Source organism: Pongo pygmaeus, chromosome 11 (genome assembly GCF_028885625.2).
Source record: "Pongo pygmaeus isolate AG05252 chromosome 11, NHGRI_mPonPyg2-v2.0_pri, whole genome shotgun sequence".
In the NCBI taxonomy this organism is placed as follows: Eukaryota; Metazoa; Chordata; class Mammalia; order Primates; family Hominidae; genus Pongo; species Pongo pygmaeus.
In genome coordinates, this window is record NC_072384.2 from 20,260,835 (window position 1) to 20,280,474 (window position 19,640).

Sequence of the window (19,640 nt, forward strand, 5' to 3'; positions counted from 1 at the left end):
AAAAAATACTTTTAAAAATTCTAGTTAGTTCCTCATTGAAAAATCAGAACATCTCTTAACAATGAACCTGCTTTCTTGCATGGCAATTCTCAGCTTCACTGGGGTCAGCTCCTCTAAGACAGGGCATGCACTCTCCACTTGACCACAGACCTCACCAGGATGACTTCATACATTCATGTTGCCTTCCTGGCCATTGCAAGTATTTAATTTTTCCCCTGTTGCTCTAATACACTTTTATTTTTACTTGTTTGTTTCTAGTATACATTTCACTGTAATTTTAGAAGAACAAAAAACATGTGGCTTTATACTTAGAGAAGCTTAAGGGTTTTTTTTCTTTTTCTTTTTTTTTTTTTTTTTCCTCAGCCTTAATCTCTGAGCTCTTTGAGGACCAGAGCAATGCCTCTGGTTCTAAAAACAATATTTAAAGATACAAGTCATAGTAGTTGTAGGCTAAAAACTTTATACTAAACTCATTAAATTGTCAGTGGGAAAGAAGGTATTCTTCATATCATTCACATTGCCTAAGAAAACTCAACATCCACATTCCCTAAGAAAACTTAACATCAGAGATTGTTTGGCCAGCGTTGGGAATTAAACAGATTTTATGTGGCAAAGCCTGGAGTCAAACTGGACCTGGTGACCTTCAAAGCCTGCATGTAGCTCCTTGCCCTAAAATTCTAAGATGAATATTAGACGATTTGAGTCAATATCACAACTAAGTGATTCTTCCAGTTTCCTCCTCTTATCTCTTACATGTTTTCTTTCACCAAATAATATACCAACATGCATTTATTCTCTTGGCTTCCCTATCAGTCTTTTTGATAACTTAGACCATTAGTTGGCTGGCCTAGCTAGAAGCAATTTTGTATGATACTCTTCAGTTGGCCCTTGGTATCAAGTGGGTTCATTATGATGATGTTTCCTTGGACTGAGTAAGAATCAACTCTTAAAAACTTCACTATTATCATTCTAAGCCTGTCTTTGAAAACCTCCATGCGTCAGTTGGACAAATGCTCATTGCTTTCAGAGAAGCATCTCAATTCCTTGTGCCCTCCTTGAGCACAAATGCGGAGCCTCTATTTCTCTCATGTGTGTCTGCTCTTTCCTGCACATGCTCCAGCAAAACTCATTTTCAGAGAAGCCCCTGGAAAAACACAGACTGCATCAGGTCAGGCTCTTATTTCACAAAAATTAGTACAGTGCCACCTTTCCATCCTCCCTTCTTCCCTCCCACCCTTTCTTCCTGCCTTACTTTTTTGTTATGCCCTTGAACATGGAGCAGTTTGTTTTCTACTGAAGTTCAGCTGCATTTACCACCTAGATTTCAAAAAGTGGCAGACTTTTTGACTAAAGTGGCAGAAGGTTTAACATATACATGATGAATAAAAACAAGTAAACTAACTATCAATTATGTTCTTTTTTAAGCCCTGGTTCTCCAATTGGCAGAATCTTGGTACCAGGAGGAAATCCTACTGTAGACTTTAATTTCAAAATGTGATTTCCTTAAGGATAAGGCATGTATCTGGTTGAATTTTGCCAGATAGAGAGATTTCTTGCTCAGGAATCACTAAACATACACTATTTAATAATACTGGTAGTATTAACTGGATGCCCAAAATGTAAAATAATAATAATAGTGATCAGAACGAAGAATTTATTTAATATCAAAACCTTCTACATGCTTCATTGATTTAATCCTCACTACAAATTTTGACACCTCAAACCAAATGCCAAACCCCATCAGGAAACTGGAAAAGAGCTTAGTGATAACTTGAATTTGGTTAACAGATTAAAATAATTTCCTTATTTGTTTGGTAGAAATAAATGTTGTGAAAGGCTTGTGAATAATAATTCATCAATCCATGTCAAGAGCCATTAAAGCATTGTTATTACTGGCTTTATTGCACTTTTTAAACAAAATAGCTGAAAATGGAGCTCGGAGGAGGATTACAAGCAGAAATATTAATATTTAATTGATCTTTTGAAATAGTTGTTACAGACTGGGGGAGGGAAATGTCTGACAAAAGAGAATGATAAATAAGTCATGGTAATTCTATATGGGGAACTACTTATAAAACCATTAAAACTTATGATGATGAGAAAACTCAACTTCAATGATTGAGGCTGTTTTTAGTACTGTGTTTTATTGTTTCTTGTGTTCAAGAACAAATGCAAAAGTGCACAGGAATATATGACTTGATAATTTTTCACAAACTGAACACACCAAAGTAACTAGCAACCAGATCAAAAGACAGAATTTTACCAGCACGCCAGAAGCTTCCTTCCAGTCACCAACCACCCCTTCTAAGAATACTACTAACCTGTTTCTGAAATCAGAGGTCGAATATGATTTAAATGGAATCACATTGCATGTACTATTTTGACCCTGGCTTCTTTTGCCTAGCATTGTATTGATGACATTTGTCCATATTAATAAAGGAAGCTGTACAGCATTCTGGTGTGAGAAACACTTCATAAATCATCTTTCTTTCTACTCTCAGTGGGCATAGTATAGGTTTTGGCTATTATGAATAGTGCTGCAATAAGTAATCTTCTGTATTTATTATGGTTCATATTTCTGTTGGTGTATACCTAGGAGTAGAACTGTTGGTCATAGGGTATGCATATGTTTGACTTTAGTAGATAATGCAAAACAGACTTCTTAACTGTTTCAATTTATACTCCCACCAGCAATAAATTAAATTTTAATTGTTTGCATTCTCAGAATGATGTTTTTTTTTAAAGTTCTTTGGTTAATATGCTAAATGCCAGTGATTATTTTAAAAACTACAGATGAAAAAAAAATGTGAGCAAGTGAACTAAAATTCTCCCAGTCCTGGGATACTTATTGGAAATCTGATTTACACTTTCCATTTCTACCTATGGCTTGTGGTTGGTCTGAAGCCTCCCCTATACTGGGTTCAAGCTAGACCTTTCCTACTGTTTAAGGTCCACATGACCTTCTAGTACAGAAAAAGGTATCAATTTCACAATACATAATGATGGGGACAAGTTAGAATAACAATAATAACAAGGATAAAATACTAAAATATCTAGAGGCTTTTAGTCTTTTGTGAACACAAAGCAAGCAGGACATATTATCATCCATATTTTCCTGCTGGGCATGCAGGCACCATCAGAGGTTACGCGGCCTTCAGGAATAAATGGAAGGAAGCAAGGTGGCTTTGCAGAAGATAAAAGAGGAGAAAAATGAGGGCAAATAAACAAAAGGATAAAAAATGATGGAACCAAAGGAAATGCATAACACAATATGCTCTGACTGAAAGGGGAAAACTACAGGCTTCAGAAACTCTAAGAGAGTGGAGGTATTATAAAAAGGAAATGAACCTCATCTACATACGCACACATATATACATATATAACTGCTCCACTGCCCTCCATTACTGCTTTTGGAGTACACTCCTCTGGGCAAGGACTATTTCTTATTAGTGGGTGAGACCTTGTCAGCCTGAATCTGCCCTTCAGGGCAACAACCTCATCCTGACAGTAACCCCCACCCCCATGTTTTTGATGAATTAATTTATCTGTGAAAGGATGGGAGATAAAAGGTAGAAAAGGAACGATCCTTGAGGATAAGAGTTTGTGGGAAAATGGCAGAGAATGAGAAGCAAAAGGGCACCTGACTCTGTCATTGATACAAGCACCATCTCACCATTTTAAGACAAACCCGAACCCAAAGCAGGGATCCAGTGCAGTGTAGATGGCAGTGGGGAATGCAGTGTCCACATTGAGTACCCCAAATAGACAGCAAGGTCTGGAAGGATGGTCAGTCTTAGGCCCTGAGGCGTTTGGGCTCCAGGTGTCCTCCCAGATACCTGAATAAGTGAGCAATTGGCTTAGCAATGTAAGAGATCTGCTTCCTACACACTGAGTGGGCACACAAGTCTCAGGCTGCCTTCCAAGGGCAAATTTCCTTAGACACTGTACTAACTGCAAATTAATCTTATTTCACCAATATAAGAAAGAGAGAGGCAGGAAATAAACATTTACACAACGTAAGAGAAATAGAGCCTGGGGCCTGCCTCCGCATGGAGTTGGGAGCTGCATCCTGTTTTCCCTGCTCATACCGCCTTGAATACATACCACATACCACAGCATGAAGGACTTACTAGAAAATCCAACTCACCTCTCCCCTGAGCCTGTACCTCCCAAAGAGCGAATGGATCTTACTTATCTCCATGACCCCATTGCCCAGCCCAGGGCTGACTGAGCATGCACTCAGAAAATATTTGCTCAGTAAATTATGGAAGGAAAAGAATGTGAGTGGGGAGAAAAGGATGAAGGACAAAGAAAAGCAAGTGGAAGTGCAGAATCAGACCACTGCCCCTCACTCCCCATCCTGCAAAATGCTCCAAACTCCACCGAAGCACCTGCAGGTTTTTAAAGACTCTTTTGGGTGAGATTGATCCCTGGGAAAATGAAGAATAAATTCTGCTAAAGAAAGTCGTTTCAATTTAAAACAATCATATAGTCTGGCTTTTTGCTGCACTTTATTCTCAGTCCAGACCAAGAGAAGGTCAGTGGCTGAGGCAAAATCCTGACTTCCCAGAAGGCATTGCAAATGTGTGAGGAGGGTGGTCAGCTTTCAGTTTATTTCTGGTATGCTTAAATCACAAGTAAAGGTCCCATTTCTGGTCTGGGCACATCCTCTCACTACCAGATTGGACACAACTCTCTGATTTGGACAAACAACCCAAAAAAAGCCTGTCTTATTGAACAGATCGGGGGAAAATAATATCAGTGAGAATGTAATTTAACAATAACAATCCTGAGGCAGGCGTATGTGAACCATATAGTAATTTGAAAATGTGGTTTTGAAATCCCTTTATCTTTAAAGCCAATGGCCAAGAAAATGGCAAGAAACTTTCCCCTGTATAAGGACCTGCAATCAGCTTTCGAGGCACTCACACTCCAAGTACACTAGTGTGTGGGGACATTTCTGTTGATTTGTGAGAAGAGGTAAAATCCAGCATAGGGAGGGATCTTTCCCCCTGGAGCCATTACACCAATTAAGTGTGTCCTTTAAATGTCAAAACCCCTCAGTTTCCAAAAGGAGTGTTTCATTATTCCAATGGGGTGAGGGCACAAATCATTTCCCATTTGAAACAGTCTTTTGCTTGCCATTCTTATTTAAGAACCCTTAAAAGAAAATCCCAAGTGGAACAGGGACATCCATTGCTGCATTCAATGTTTGAAACTGATTTGCAAGGTATTGATTATTATTAAGCCCAGTGGGCAGATGGAATAACTGAGGCTCAGAGAGAGTAAGTGGCTTGCCTAATACCATAAAGCCACTAGTGGAATGGACGGCATGGGGAGCTCTGCCTTCATTCACTTTGATTAATCCATTAGATTTTTATTGAACACTAAGTATATTAGAAAACCTTTACTGGTCCCAGAGATGTGAAGATAAATTAGACACTATGTCTTCCCACAAAGAAACTCCTAGAAAGGGGAGATGCAACAATCAGGTCAGTATAATCAGGCGTATTGTGTGTGTTCACAAAGATAGGGGGGTATACCAGGATAGACTCCCCTGAGAGGAGATAGTTCATCTGACTCATCAAAGTCTGCATTATCAATGAAGAGGAGTCTGTCAGGTAGATTGGGGTAGGGACAGGCCCATTTTAGTTTGAGTACCAGGACCTTCAAAGGGTAATGAAGCAAAATCATGCAAACTTGGTCTTAATAACCTATTAGCATGAAACAGTGTTTTGGAAAAAGAAAGTAGGAGGGGAAGAGGCATTATTTTATAGCTAATTCTCAGGAGAAATGAAAAATAAATTTCACTTAAGAAAATTAGTTTGATTTAAAAGAAGCGTGTGTGTGTGTATGTATGTGTGAGCATGCACACATGTGTGTAAGTTGCACAAAAAATGTATCTGATTCTGTCTCAGGTTGGGTTCACCAGAAAGCAAGTTCTGTGATGGAGTTAAGGGTACAGGATATTTTTAGGGGAAACCTTGGAAACCATACTTACGGTTGTACAGAAGAAAAAGAAAGTATGAATGGGCAGAGAAGTGAACTATGGTAAAGGCCCAATATCAGCCCGGCACAGTCCCACCGGGAGTGCTGAAACCAGAACGAATAACCAGAGATGTTCCTTCTTGGGCCCAATAGTTGTGCCTTTGCACTCTGGCTCAGTCACTGGATGTGAATCCCCCTGGAAAGGACATGACCTTGGTCAAGGCTTTCTCTGCAGCTGAGGCAGCTTCTGAAGGTGCAGACAGATGAAGACTGTCCACCAACAGCACTCCCAGCCGCAGAGCAAGTCCTTCTTTGAAGGGAGACCTAGATAGCAGATTACAAGGTCTTACCACAGGAGCCTAAGCCCCTCTACACACGGAAGATGAGCCTGAGAGCAGATCCTTATTTACCTTGAAACAGGGATGATAACACTGGAAGCCGAATTGAAGCATGGCACTTCTTACCTCCTCTTCTACAAAATCATCTTCCCTACTGAAGCAGCTTTGAATCCACATCCCTTTCTTCCAGGTTCAGAAGAAACTCTTTTTTTTTTTTTCTTTTTAACTTGCCTCTATTTGTTACAATCCTTTTAAGCAGAATGCGAGTCGGACACTACATTACCATTCAGAATCCTTTCTCTGAGGTATTTTTGAATGGCTTTACAACATGCCTAGGTAGGCTTATAATTTCCCTCCTCTGAGCTACACTTTTCTTTGGAAAACAAGCCCCTTTTGGAGAGTTTCTTCCATTAAGTTGCTTCTTGGTTTATGAAACTGTGTTCCTGTCTTCTGGCTTGAGTGTGGACGATCCCCAGACACGTGCTAACAGGATTGACAGGATGATCAAACTCGGTCTGGTTATTGATGAAGCTAATGATGCCAGCGCTGCTGAAACTGAAGCAAGGCCACCCTCAAAGGAGGTGATGACACATTGTGCATGGAAGAGGTAGACGAAGCTTTGGCTGTCTACTTGTGCATGTGTTCAAAAAAAACTTGATAACAAAATGAAAAGAGTATAACTCGGCCAGTAGGACTTACTGGAGGTTTTTGACACACTTCCCATCCCCTACTCTGCCCAAGGGCTTTCTCACCTCCTCTGAGTCATCTGCTTCCTCTTGGCAGACTCAGAGAAATGGAAACCAGCTCACTAAGCTCTAGGCAGTGTTGCAGCCTCAGCCACCTCTCTGGTTTGCTCTTTTCCAACTGGGAGCTTCCCTTGTGGCTACTCAGCATGTGGCAGTCACATTAGCTCCAGGGCAGCCTGATTTCTTTCCTGCAATCGCCCCTCAGATTGCATCCTTGAATGTCCAGGGAGAACTGTTTTATTGTCCAGAAAGATCTGCCTTAAGTTTCTTTTTACAATTAGAATGTCAGTTTCACATAAATGATGCTTTTCTAATGATTTCTTTCTTTACTGAGTTATAAATGTTGACAAGTGGAAGTGCCAAGAGAATCAAATTACTGCTTCTAACTTTGAGTTTTTGTGAGGTCTGAAGCTCGGGGCCTCTCTTTCTGAGCTGCATGAAAAGATGATACCGTGCTGCATTCTCCTTTGAAAAAGACAATATGAATCCTGACACACACATACACACACACACACACGCACACCTCCATTCTGCTTCAATTGTCCATTGTCAATCCAACAGAGACCAAAAGATCACAAAATGAGCTCAATTAAAGCAGAAGAAGTTGTAGACAAACGTTTTAAAAGTGTGTCTTAAATAGTAGGGAGCAATCTGGGCGGCCAAGATGGGCAGATTGCTTGAGCCCAGGAATTGGAGACCAGCCTGGGCAACAAGGTGAAACCCATCTCTGTTAAAAATACGAAAATTAGCCAGATGTGGCAGCATGAACCTGTAACCCCAGCTGCTCAGGAGGCTGAGGAAAGAGATTTGCTTGAACCCGGGAAGCAGGGGTTTCAGTGAGCTGAGATCCTGAGATCATACCACTGTACTCCAGCCTGGGCAACGGAGAGAGACTCTGTTTCAAAAAATATATAGTAGCGGGTAGAAAACACTAAAATGGGTGTTGGGATGGGTTAAATGTATCCAATTCTCAACATCTTCAAGAAGAGACAAAATTTTGCTGAAAGGACGATTTAATCATTCACTTTTCCTGAATATGAAAACAGAACCAATGTTTTTTCAAACATTTTCAAGCTACAAGAACATGATTTTGCGGAGCACTGGTGTTAGGGACAAACCCAGGTGTTCTTCATCTTTTTTTTCTTTTTTTTTTTTTTCCACTAAAGAAGCATTTTTGAATGGCCACTAGGTGCTCTTCTAGTGTTTCTTATGTGGTTACTGAGGCAGTCCCAGGACCTGGCTGCTAGCGCTCAGAGGTCTCTTACCATCTTCTTAAACCAACCAGAACAATTTCCCTTATGTAATTGGTAAGGGGACATTGAAAGTCATACATTCATTTTTCCTAAAAAAATTGAAGTATACTTAATATATTATTTAACTTTGAAAAAATACACTTTTATGGGGAGTAGTAGACATAATCAGAGATTTATATAATGTTAAAAAGACAATTATTTCTTCACTTTTTGTTTCACCATTGATGTCATGATAATTATTATCCTCCATGCACAACATCTTTATGTAAAAATATGCTAACAGCTAATTTTCCAATTATTTCTCAATGTGAAGAGAATATAGATCTCTTCCTATACTGTGAGACACATGACATCATGCCTAATGGAAAGCACTACAGGGGTGCTTCAGGACGGCTATCTTCATGAGGCACTCACAAGCGTAAAATATAAGTTACTATTCCAAGAGGAGACTGGGGCCAGTTATCTATGTGTTGCATTATGCCACAAATCAAGAGTTTAGGAAGTGCCAGAGCACAAAATTAACATGTGCACGCCAAGCCTGCCTGGCTTCACCCTTGACCTCACTGAGTTTGCCACGCTTCACCTGAAAATAGGAATAATAATTCCCCACCAGCCTGGAAGCAAGAACAGCAATTTTGGGGGATCTCTCCAAACGTTATGACTTATCATGTCAGTGTAGTATTTTCCCCAGGGGATTGTAAGTTTGGAGTAGCTTCAGTTTATTTTGACACAAACAGAGCAGTTGGGCCAAGAAAAAAAATAGGCTCATGGGAAAAATACAAAGTAGAAGGAAATAGAGTCATAAAATGAGACTCACAGGCCCCTATCTTCACAAAATTTCCACTCTATAATTGCAGCATATTTTGAAAGATCTTGCGTTAGGTTTGGAGAGAATGAGACATTTTCTTTGCTGTTACATACGCATGGGCATGACGGTAGGTGTGACAGTCGTTCCTAATTTATACATGCAGATAGTGGATCTTCAAGCCTTAGATCAGTTACAGTCTCTTCATTTTCATTCTGCAGATAAAGACAATAGTACACTTATGCTAGTTATTTTTCTACCCAGGGCCTATGGCTTGTTGGCGTCTGACCAGGAATGCATACTCAGATCTCTCCATTGGATCTTGGATTTTTCTTGCCTCATCCTCATATTGATGGACACATTAGTGGGGAATAACAAAGTAGAAGGGGCAGTACTATTGACCGTTCCAAAGGTGAGAATGCCACACGCTTGCAGCTTACATTTCAGAAGCTGCATGTTGTGAAGAGTCTCCTGCTCTGTTAAAGAATTGTGACTGGTGAAATGGCATGGTTGCAAATGTCCCTAACCATCATGGTGATATAACAGCCTGAAGTTAAAATATTGATTCTGGAAATCCAGTATGTATTGACTCATGTATCAGCACTTCAACCTGTCACATTCCAATGACAGGGGCAGTGCTGAGAGGAACATCCTATTCTAAAAACGCAGCCTATTTCTGGTACTCAGGAAACACTCATGACCACGGCAGCTGTGTCAGTGATTACAATGCTGAAGAATGCTCCATTTTGATTGAAAGATCCTTCAGTGGCCAAAGATATCTAGAGAGACATATTCAAATTAATATTTAAGTAATGCTACACTCAATCGATTCCAGTAAAGAAGCACATGCCAATGATATCTTTTCCTGCCTAGCAAATATAAATATTCAGGGCCTTTCAATTTCTGAATAATACAGAATGCAATTGTTCATTTTGGTGACTATAACTAAGCACCAAAATGCTTATTTATTTATCTGTATATTTATTGAACAATTGAATTGTGCAAGATGGAAATGTTGAGACTTCAGCTTTGTTGGCTACCTGACATTTCTAAATGGGCATATCACTGAACTCTAAATAGGAAAATTCAAACTGAAAGACCATTAAAGTGACCTCCAACAGCATTTTATTCTTCTTCAAGTACATTAAGACAAATTCAATAAAGCAGAGTAACATCTGAGATGGGACTTATAGGAGAGAAACATAGCAGAAGCAGGTGCTCTTGACACAGCTGACCTTGGCTCCAGCTCCAGCAAGATATCTCCTCCAGACCCATCGACATGCTCTTACAGCTCATTGCATTTGTGATCAATTTAACCGAAATGTCTGCAGATAGAAATCTGCCATGAAACACAGCTGCCGCCTTTCCCTTTTGACTTGCACAAACTTTATCACATATCCAGTCCATATGATAATTTCGTAGCTACATAAAATTTGCATGAAAGGGTACAAAAATTATTCCATCTTTATATATACCTTTCAGCCAGAAAGATTCATAAATACTGCCTGAAGATAAATTAAACTTTGGCATGGAATAAAATTTATGAAAATTGTGAAACACTTGACTTGATTCCACCAAAAAATATATTAGATTTTGATGACTAGCAAACTTCCTCAGAAGTCACCCATCAAAATGTGATGTTTAAATAGAATTAAAACAGCAATATAAATTTTTAAAATATTTTAATAGTGAATCATATCACATATATGAGTTATTAATTAAGCAAATGACTTGCAATCACAAAACTGTTTTGATTATTTATATCTTAGCTTCTGCTGGATCTGGGGAACATGACAGACAAAGAAAGAAATACGGTTCCTGTTGAGAAGAGAGAATATGACATCCTCACACTCTATTACATATTTTCTTTTAGCTGGTGTGATTTTAATGACTGCTTTCCTCAGAGTTAAAAGTTGCACAAACCTAAATTTAAAGGAAGCAAGTAAGAAACTTCCATTGAGTGCTTATGGCATTTCATCACTAGCAGTAAAGCTATGTAGTGTGGGAGTCGGCAAAAAAAATAAATAAACAAAAAAGGAAACAAAGTTAAATCTGGGTAGACTGACAAATTCTGTTACTTATTTACATCACTGTTCTAAACATCTGAACTCCAAGTTTTATATGAAAGCACACTCTTCGTTTGGTAGTATTGACAATATTTCTTAACTTTAAGAGCTCAATTTTATACTTTAAAGCTTTACAAGCCCTCCTCAACCTACGTTAATTTTTTTTTAACTACAGCTATAAGGCTCACCCTGTATTAGTCTCTGTCTTTCATATCTCTTTCTCTCTCTCTCTCTCACACACACACACACACGCACTCCCTTATGTTTAACAAAATGTAAGAATTATGACAAAGGAAACGAAATGCCAACATAAATGTAGTTAAGGCTCAGGCACTGAAGAGAGACTTCCAAAACCCCATGCTCTCTTCTCTGTGAAACACACACACACACACACACACACACACACACCCCAAAGGATTATGAACTCCTTGAAAAGCAGTGATAGTGCTCAATTCATCTTTCAATACCCACTATCTAACGAGATACCTGACCAGTTGTAGATGCTCAGTGACTATTAGTGGAATGAAAGAAGTGAGGAATGACTAAAGAAGGATGCCTGGATCTTTCCAGGCCTCCACCAGCAGCAGCTTCCAGTTCAGATGAACAGCCTGTGGCAGGTTGATCCCCAGTGCTATGATTTCAGGTAGTATCAAAGAGGCCCCTGATTTAGAAAGGGATAATTCCTCTCTCAACCATGTTACTGATGACGAAAATCCCTTTAAAATGGCTCAACTATATCATTGCATGGATATCAATAATTATCAGGACCAGGGTAGCACTTGGAAGGGCGGCCCATGACTTAGAGTCTACACCCACTAAGGTGTAAAGAGTTGACATGTCCTGTCCCTTGGGGTAGATTTACATTACAATGATGAAGAACAAAAGGGGTCCCTGGACATCTGAAGACAATATTACAAAAAGAAAATGTACAGAATCTGGACAACCTCAAAATTTGCTAAAGGTTAGCATTATCTTAACTTGATGTAGCTAATGAATCCAGACAAAAGGAATGTATAGAATGAAATTTGCCATTAGAAATGATTTATGACATTTTGATCATATCCCAGATCTAAAATAAAAGAGAAATTTTTCTTGGGCATGGTCACACAGTGATCTTGTAGGGTTTAGCACAAAGGGAGCCTTAAGATGTCCCCTACCTACAAACAATTGGCTGTTCAGCTGCAGTCGAAAATGGCCCTCCTCCGACGTCTCCCTGGTGCTCCTTGGAAGGTTATCCACCTGCAGGGAGGTCTCCTTGAGGTTCCTCTCAGCCCGGACATAATGCCATTGGTTGTCATTCAGAAGAGAAGGAGACTGGACTACAAGCTCCACAGGACCGTTCCCGACATCGATGGTGAAGGTGATCTCTGAAGGAGCTGAAACCAGAAAGGAAAACAGGAAGAAGGATAGAGGGAGTTGTTAGCACATTCAAGGCACAGGCTTGAGTGGGAGAAATGATTGTAAGTCAATATCAATGTAGAGAAGACTTCTTTTGAAATCCCTGCAGCATTGAAATCACCATTAATAGTAACAGCTACCAAATTAAATGTGTATACTTGTTCCAAGCTGTTTTTTTCCTGCTACTTTTGCAAATTCAGGAAACAGGATAGGCACCTGGACCATTCATGCTGATCTGATAAACCTGCATGCATGCTGAGGCCCTGGATTTTCTGGATCTGTTGTGGCTTCAGCTGTGTCCTCCAGGATATCTGCAGACATGAGGTTAGCAAGGCAGCTCCACTCCTGCAGGGAGGAGACTTAGGCCCTGGGAAGTCCAGTGCTTCCTCTTTATTTTACTAATGCATGTTGTATAAGCATTTGTGCTATTTCCATAACGAAAAAAGCTCAGAAAGTTGTATTGCCTTGTCCAAGGAGACGCTGCTGCAGGTGGCAGTGCCTGCAATCAAACCCAAACCTCCTGTCATCACTTGGGACTCCTCCCATTATTCTTTCTGCCTCTCTATAACAATCTTTGTATAATGGAAGCCAGATGGCACCCAGTCAGAAATAAGCATACTGATGATGGTGAAATGACAATGGTGATGGCAGCGGTGATGGTGGTGGTGGTAGTGCTGGTAGTAGTGGTGGTATTGATGGTGGTGGTGGACATAATGTTAATGATGATGGTGATGGTGGTGCTGATGGGGGTGGTAGTGATGGAGGTGATGATGATGGTGATGGTGGTGGCGGTGATGATGATAGTGGTGGTGGTGGCAATGGTGGTGATAATGGTTGTGGTGATAGTGGTGGTGGTGATGGGGGTAATGGTGATAGTGGTAGTGGCAGTGCTGGTGGTGGTAATGGTGATGGTAGTGATGGTGCTGGCAGTGGTGGTGTTGATAGTGGTGGTGGTGGTGGTGGTGGTGATGGTGGTGGTAATGGTGACAGTGATGGTGATGGTGGCAGTGCTGGTGGTGGTAATGGTGCTGGTGGTAACGGTAGTGGTGATGGTGGTGATGAAGGTGATGGTGATGGTGCCAGTGATGGTGGTGGTGATGATAGTGGCAATGGTGGATAACCATTAAGAGAAAGAACTGGAAGGGGTAGCAAAGTGGAAACAACGAACTCTATGCCAGGCACCATGCTAAGCACTGACCATGGATTCTCTCATTTTAATACACAAAACCACCCTATGAGAAATGTAGCATTATTCACATTTTATGAGTAAGGAAACTAAAGTGCACAGAAATATAAATAATTTGCTGAAAGTGTCTTAAGTGGTAAGTAGAATCTGACTCCAAAGGCAGGGTTCTTCACCATTTTGCTCTATTGACTATATTGCCTTGTGTTTTCCATTAGCACATAAGAATGTTCTAAATTTAAAGGAAATGGAGAGGTTAATTGTAATTTACACATTGAGGATGAGGAGAGGACTGGAACTTTCATATGCTAGGCATTCCTTTTTTTCTAGTCACCTTCACAATTGCTCCCTCTCCTCTACCCCCTGAAATAAGAAATGGGTATTTATTTGATGAAGTCATCAACTGCCAGATTTAAATTATCAGAAATGCCAAAAGACAAACTCCACCCCAGAGCACTTTCTTCCCAGCCTTTAAACCTTAACCGAAAGCAGCCTCCATCAAAGTCCCCATTACACAGAATTTTGAGTATCTGAGAGCTTGAATTCTTTTGCTTTCTGGCAAGCCCTGGCCTAACGGACAGGTAGTAAGGTGGAAGCAGTAAGAATGGGACTTGAGAGCTTAGACTCTGGAGCTACTGTGACCTAGGGAGAGTTTTCAATGTCACCATGCCTTAATTTTCTTGTCTGTAAGATGGGAATATAAACAGTACTTAAATCATCAGATTATTTAGACATGAATCCTGATAAAGTTATTAGAACTGTGCCTGGCACATACTGCATGTTCAACAAGTGATAGCTGTTGTTATTATTACCATGACCTGTGATTTTTCAACCTAGGCAAATTGGCTTCAGGTTACAAATTCATGCCTTAAAGGAAGCAGAATTGAAGGGAACAGATTGAGTGACGAGCAGTTAGACTAAATAAGAGTGAAGGCAGCCCCTTGAGTCTTTCCCTGTTTCTTATTCAGATCATCAGTGCCACCTGGCAGCCCTGCACATCCCCAAATTTAAAAACACTTAACTGAGAGATGACTGGACCCTACATTTACATTTTTCTATAAAACACAGAATAAGATTGGTGAGAATTTGGGTGAAGAATGTTAAATATTTTGCTAAAAGCTTTCCTGCAAGGCTAGTCTTGTGGATAATAAATTCTACTGAGACAACACATGTTTGGGGAGGGCTTGCCGCTTCGCTGTGACTAGCCTTGTCCCCTGACCACAACCTCCATAATAGGTTTCCCATCTGTGCTTACCTCTGCTCCAAACTGCAGCCCCCTGCTGTATAATAATCTGTTTACTGTCTTCCCCGAGTCTGCAACTCTAGAAGAACATCTGATTTATCGTATACCCAGAGCCTAGCACTGTGCCCTGTATACAGGAAGTTCTCATTTCATTCACTGAAACATCCTTACACTGCAAATACTAAATGCAATTATGCAATTTTCTTTATACTTTTACAGTTTTATACCAAGGTATTAGGGTCCTTGCAAAGTCTTTAAAATTATTATTATTTAACTTTATTAAAGCAACTATTAAAGACATAGTATGTTTAAGCCGCACCTCCTAGAATCAGTAAAATTCAATAAAAATAGTTAATATTTATTGAGTACTTACTGTGAGCCAAATACCTTGCTACTCATTTTTCATTTATTGACTCACTAAGGCTTGCTACAACTTTATGAGACAGGGGATCTTTTACAGATGAGGGAAGTGAGGTACAGGTAGCTAAGTAAGCTGACTCAGTGCAGTGGGGCAGAGTCTGGATGTGAATCCAGATGGTGGTTCCCAGGGCTCAATTTTTAAATCATTATTCCTACGATAAAACCTCCACACCTGGAAACCTGTGCAGTTGCCCTGGCTAGTCAAAGCTAGAATAGATAATAAAGATGCCTGAAAACAATGTGAGAGAATGAATGATACATCCCACTGTGGCCCAGTATAACAGGGCCCTTAAGGCAAACTCAAGCTGGGTCTCACTTGCTGAAGAGGTGGACATAGCCCACTGGCCCTGAATAGGAAGGGAGAAGACCAATGAGAGCATTAGCTCTATCATGAACTTACCCTCTAAGTTCAACTTCCCCCAACCTTCTGACGAATGCCTTCTCTCACCAGCTACTTCTTTATGGTTCAAGGCAAAGCTAAGGAGTCTCAGCCTTTCAGGGCATTTTTATCAAGCCAGGCCCTGTGCTAGGCACTGAGAATTCTGAGACAAATGAAACAAGATGAGTTCATGATTTACTTTTGAGAAGACTGATAAAGAAAAGAAAGGGCATGTTTAGGGCTGTAATGGAGTTTCTACCAAGTGCTCCTAGGACATGAGAAGAAGCTGCTAAGAAGACTCCTGTATGATGTTCTTCCAGGACTGACCACCAAGCCCATTAGAGAATATCCTTAGGACGCACTCTGCACTTCTCCCAGCACTCAGTCCTGAGCTCCATGAAGACGGAACCACACTCCATTTCTGGGTTCTCAATCCCCACCCCAGGTCAGCATGAGAGAGATTTCAGGGTCCATTTATGGAATAAATAATTCATAAGGCCTTAACATAGTGAGTTAATCTCTCTGGCCTTCCGTGTGTCCATGTGTAAAATGAGAAATATGAACTAAATAAAATACTGTTAAAACTTTTCAGGGACATAATCTCTTTAAGGATCTGATGGCAGCCACATTTTCTATCTCTAGAAAAATAGTACCTGTGGTATTGCACAAAATTGCAGGGGCTTCCCCTATATCCTGTGCCTCAAAACCTGGATGTAATTAATTGTATGTTCTCTTCAGTTCTAACATTGTCAATCCTGCGGACCCGTGCAAAGCAGAGTTGAGGGGTGCTGTAAAGAGCCAGACAGAGTTGAGTGGGTCCTGGATTCTAACCTTCCCAGCCGTGCGATCAGGGCTTGCCGCTTCCCCTCTCTAGGCTCATCCTGCCTACCTGTGTACTGTGTGGTGGTAATCACAGTACAACACAGTGATCGTCATCGATGGGAGTCCTTGGAAACAAAATGAAATCAGGAATGTAAAGAATTGTATAGTGTCTAATCAGAATAATTGCTCAACAATTCAACAAAAGTGTAATTATTAGTAGTATTCATTTGTACTATTTTCTGAAGTTCTAACTATAGTGTGTCCAAGTTAACATCACTTTTGTAGTATTCTCAGTATGATACTTCTGAAATGATAAAGTTAAATCTTTCTTTCTTTCTTTTCTCTCATATTTATACAGTAAATATATACATGAACATACATATACATATACACACACACACACACACATACAGTATATATATGTATAGTTTTTCCCCTGAGCAGCTCAGCAAATTTCTGGTTTTGTTTCCTTTCAAGGTAGTTTTAAAAATAAATTACACATTTCAATTCTGACAACTGCCTTAGAAGAATCCTCATTGATTGTCTCCCTGACGACTACCTTCTTTCTAACAATACTGAGTTTGCTTTGGGAAACTCTTCCCTCTTTCATGTTCCCATGGGCTTTAGGGGAAGCTAGCCCACTCTCTGGTGTGGGGGTAGGCCCTGGTATAAATCAATCTGCAATCGATACGTTCCCAGCCACATACACATTGGTTCTTGGGGGCCAAGTGAGTGGCCTCTCAGGAGGATTGCTTGTAAGGCTGGAAAGCAGGGATTCTTCAACAGCTGGGATGCAGCTCCACCATGATGGAGAGCGAGCCTTAGACCAAAACCATCAGACGACTGACAACTTTGTTAAACTACTGAAAACAACCATAAAGGAAGCCAGTCCTACCTCCTCTGGGCTTAGTCACATGCTCCAGTACCAGTGAATTCCCATTCTTGTGGTTGCCAGTTCAGATTGAATTTTCTGTTATTTGCAGCCAAAGGCATCTGGGTGGCATATGGATGTCACCAACCCCATATTGCATAAATAAGCATAGGAAGGGAGAAGAATTTACTCAAGGCAGCTCACAAACCCACTTGGAAGAACAAAAGCTCAAATCCACATTGGGTTCTAGTCTAGCTTCTTTCCACTTTGCCAGACTGACTCTCAAAAGCCATTTCCTTCTGATCTCCTCATCTACTCTAACATATCAATTTCTACCTGTACAGCCATTGTGAGATGAGTATCAAAATAGTTATTGTTTTCACAGGTCCACTAAAACACATTCACTAAGACTTACGAACATAGTGGCGTGTCTTCTTTTTCATAGAGTATGGGCTACAAAATTCAAATATCTTTGAAAGTAGGCTGGAAGGAAATGGATTGAAAATTTCATGGGAATCTACTGTTCCCTGTCCAATAATTTGGATATATCAACCTTGGAAACTGCTGCTCAGATAGTTTTAGAGGAACACTCCTTAGGGATGGGAGGGAAATCTATTCTGAGGCACTGCATCTGTTAAAAGGCCATTTCCTTTCCAAGTGCCTGGTCTGTGGAGGTTTATTGCTATGAACCCTTTAGGGTAAAAATTCCATCTGCCTAAAATGCGTAATATGAGTGTAGCCATAAATAAAGAATGAAAGATGTTTCCATCCCACTTTGGTCTTTTCCCCTTTTAAATATTAATAGTAACAAATATTTGAGAATATAAGATCTTGAACTTTTCAATGTTTTTATATAAAATCTTGTCTTGGAAATTATATGTTCTCCAATCTGGTGATATATTATATACCAAACAATTACTTCAGTAGGTTTTGATTTTTGTCAAATGTAATTCTAAAATACAGTACCACAAAGTGCAAACAAACTGGACATTGATATGTAATTAACACTAAATCATCAGTCATCACCTTGTAATAATATACGTTTGCTGCTGCTTTAATGAATCAAAAGGCCATGGGGCCTGATTTTTATTAAATTTACATTGAAGTTATTATATACATATTATGAAATTGTTGGCATTCAACTCAACATTTTTAGAGACTGGCCATGTTAGGTATGAGGGATCTTGTTTCACACCAAAGCCACAAGAGCTTCCTCCCATTAATAGTCTCAATAGTTGGAGCAAAAGGAGGTTAAAACTACCAATTAAGAAGATTTTGTATGTATTGTGCAGTAACTGCAAAAGAAACGCTTAGCTGCCTGGAAATTTGCAGGAAACTTAAACACCTCTGTCATCTCCTCCAGTCATTTTTTTTTTATTTGTCTCCTTTTCTGGAGCTCTCAAATTCCAATTTCTATTGCTAAGACATTACTTATGCTTTCAAGGGTATTTCATGCAGTCACATCATTATAGTGATATGGTCAATTGCCTCAATCAAACTACAGAAAAGCATTCATTTAGACACACATACATAGGGCACCTAATGACAAGCCTGAGTCTTTATGGTCATGGGAATAACAAGGGCAAGGTGGTGGGTACAGCCTACCCTGTCAATAAGCAATAAAAAGTATACTGAGTGCGGAGAACCAAAAAAATAGCAAAAGTCACTAAAAATCCATCTTTTTAAAAAGTATTACCATACACAAGTAATTCTACGCAATGTTAGTGATAAAACATTCCTTCACCAAACAAATCGTTTGTTGGTCTGTTTCAATAGATGCTGAAGCTACTGTTTTTTTTTTTTATTTTTTTCCACCTATTTTTTTTTTTTTTTTCTGACACAAAGTTTCACTCTTGTCACCCAGACTGGGGTGCAGTAGTGCAATCTCGGCTTACTGCAACCTCTGCCAGTGGGGTTCAAGCAATTCTCCTGCCTCAGCCTCCCGAGCAGCTGGGATTACAGGCACCTGCCACCACACGTGGATAATTTTTGTATTTTTAGTGGAGACGGAGTTTCACCATGTTGGGCATGCTGGTCTCAAACTCCTGACCTCAAGCAATCCTCCTGCCTAGGCCTCCCAAATTGCTAGGATTACAGGTGTGAGCCACCGTGCCTGGACTTAAGTTCT

At 40.1% G+C, this 19,640-nt stretch overlaps 1 protein-coding gene across 1 annotated transcript in view; it reads right to left on the reverse strand.

Annotated features, from left to right (window-relative positions):
* The window catches only part of CNTNAP5 (contactin associated protein family member 5), an 874,937-nt gene that overhangs the window by 143,251 nt on the left and 712,046 nt on the right, over nt 1–19,640 (reverse strand). Inside the window, exon 17 of the mRNA XM_054478744.1 lies at nt 12,354–12,572. Within this exon, the coding sequence (XP_054334719.1) occupies nt 12,354–12,572 (219 nt within the window). The remainder of the gene's footprint in view (nt 1–12,353; nt 12,573–19,640) is intronic.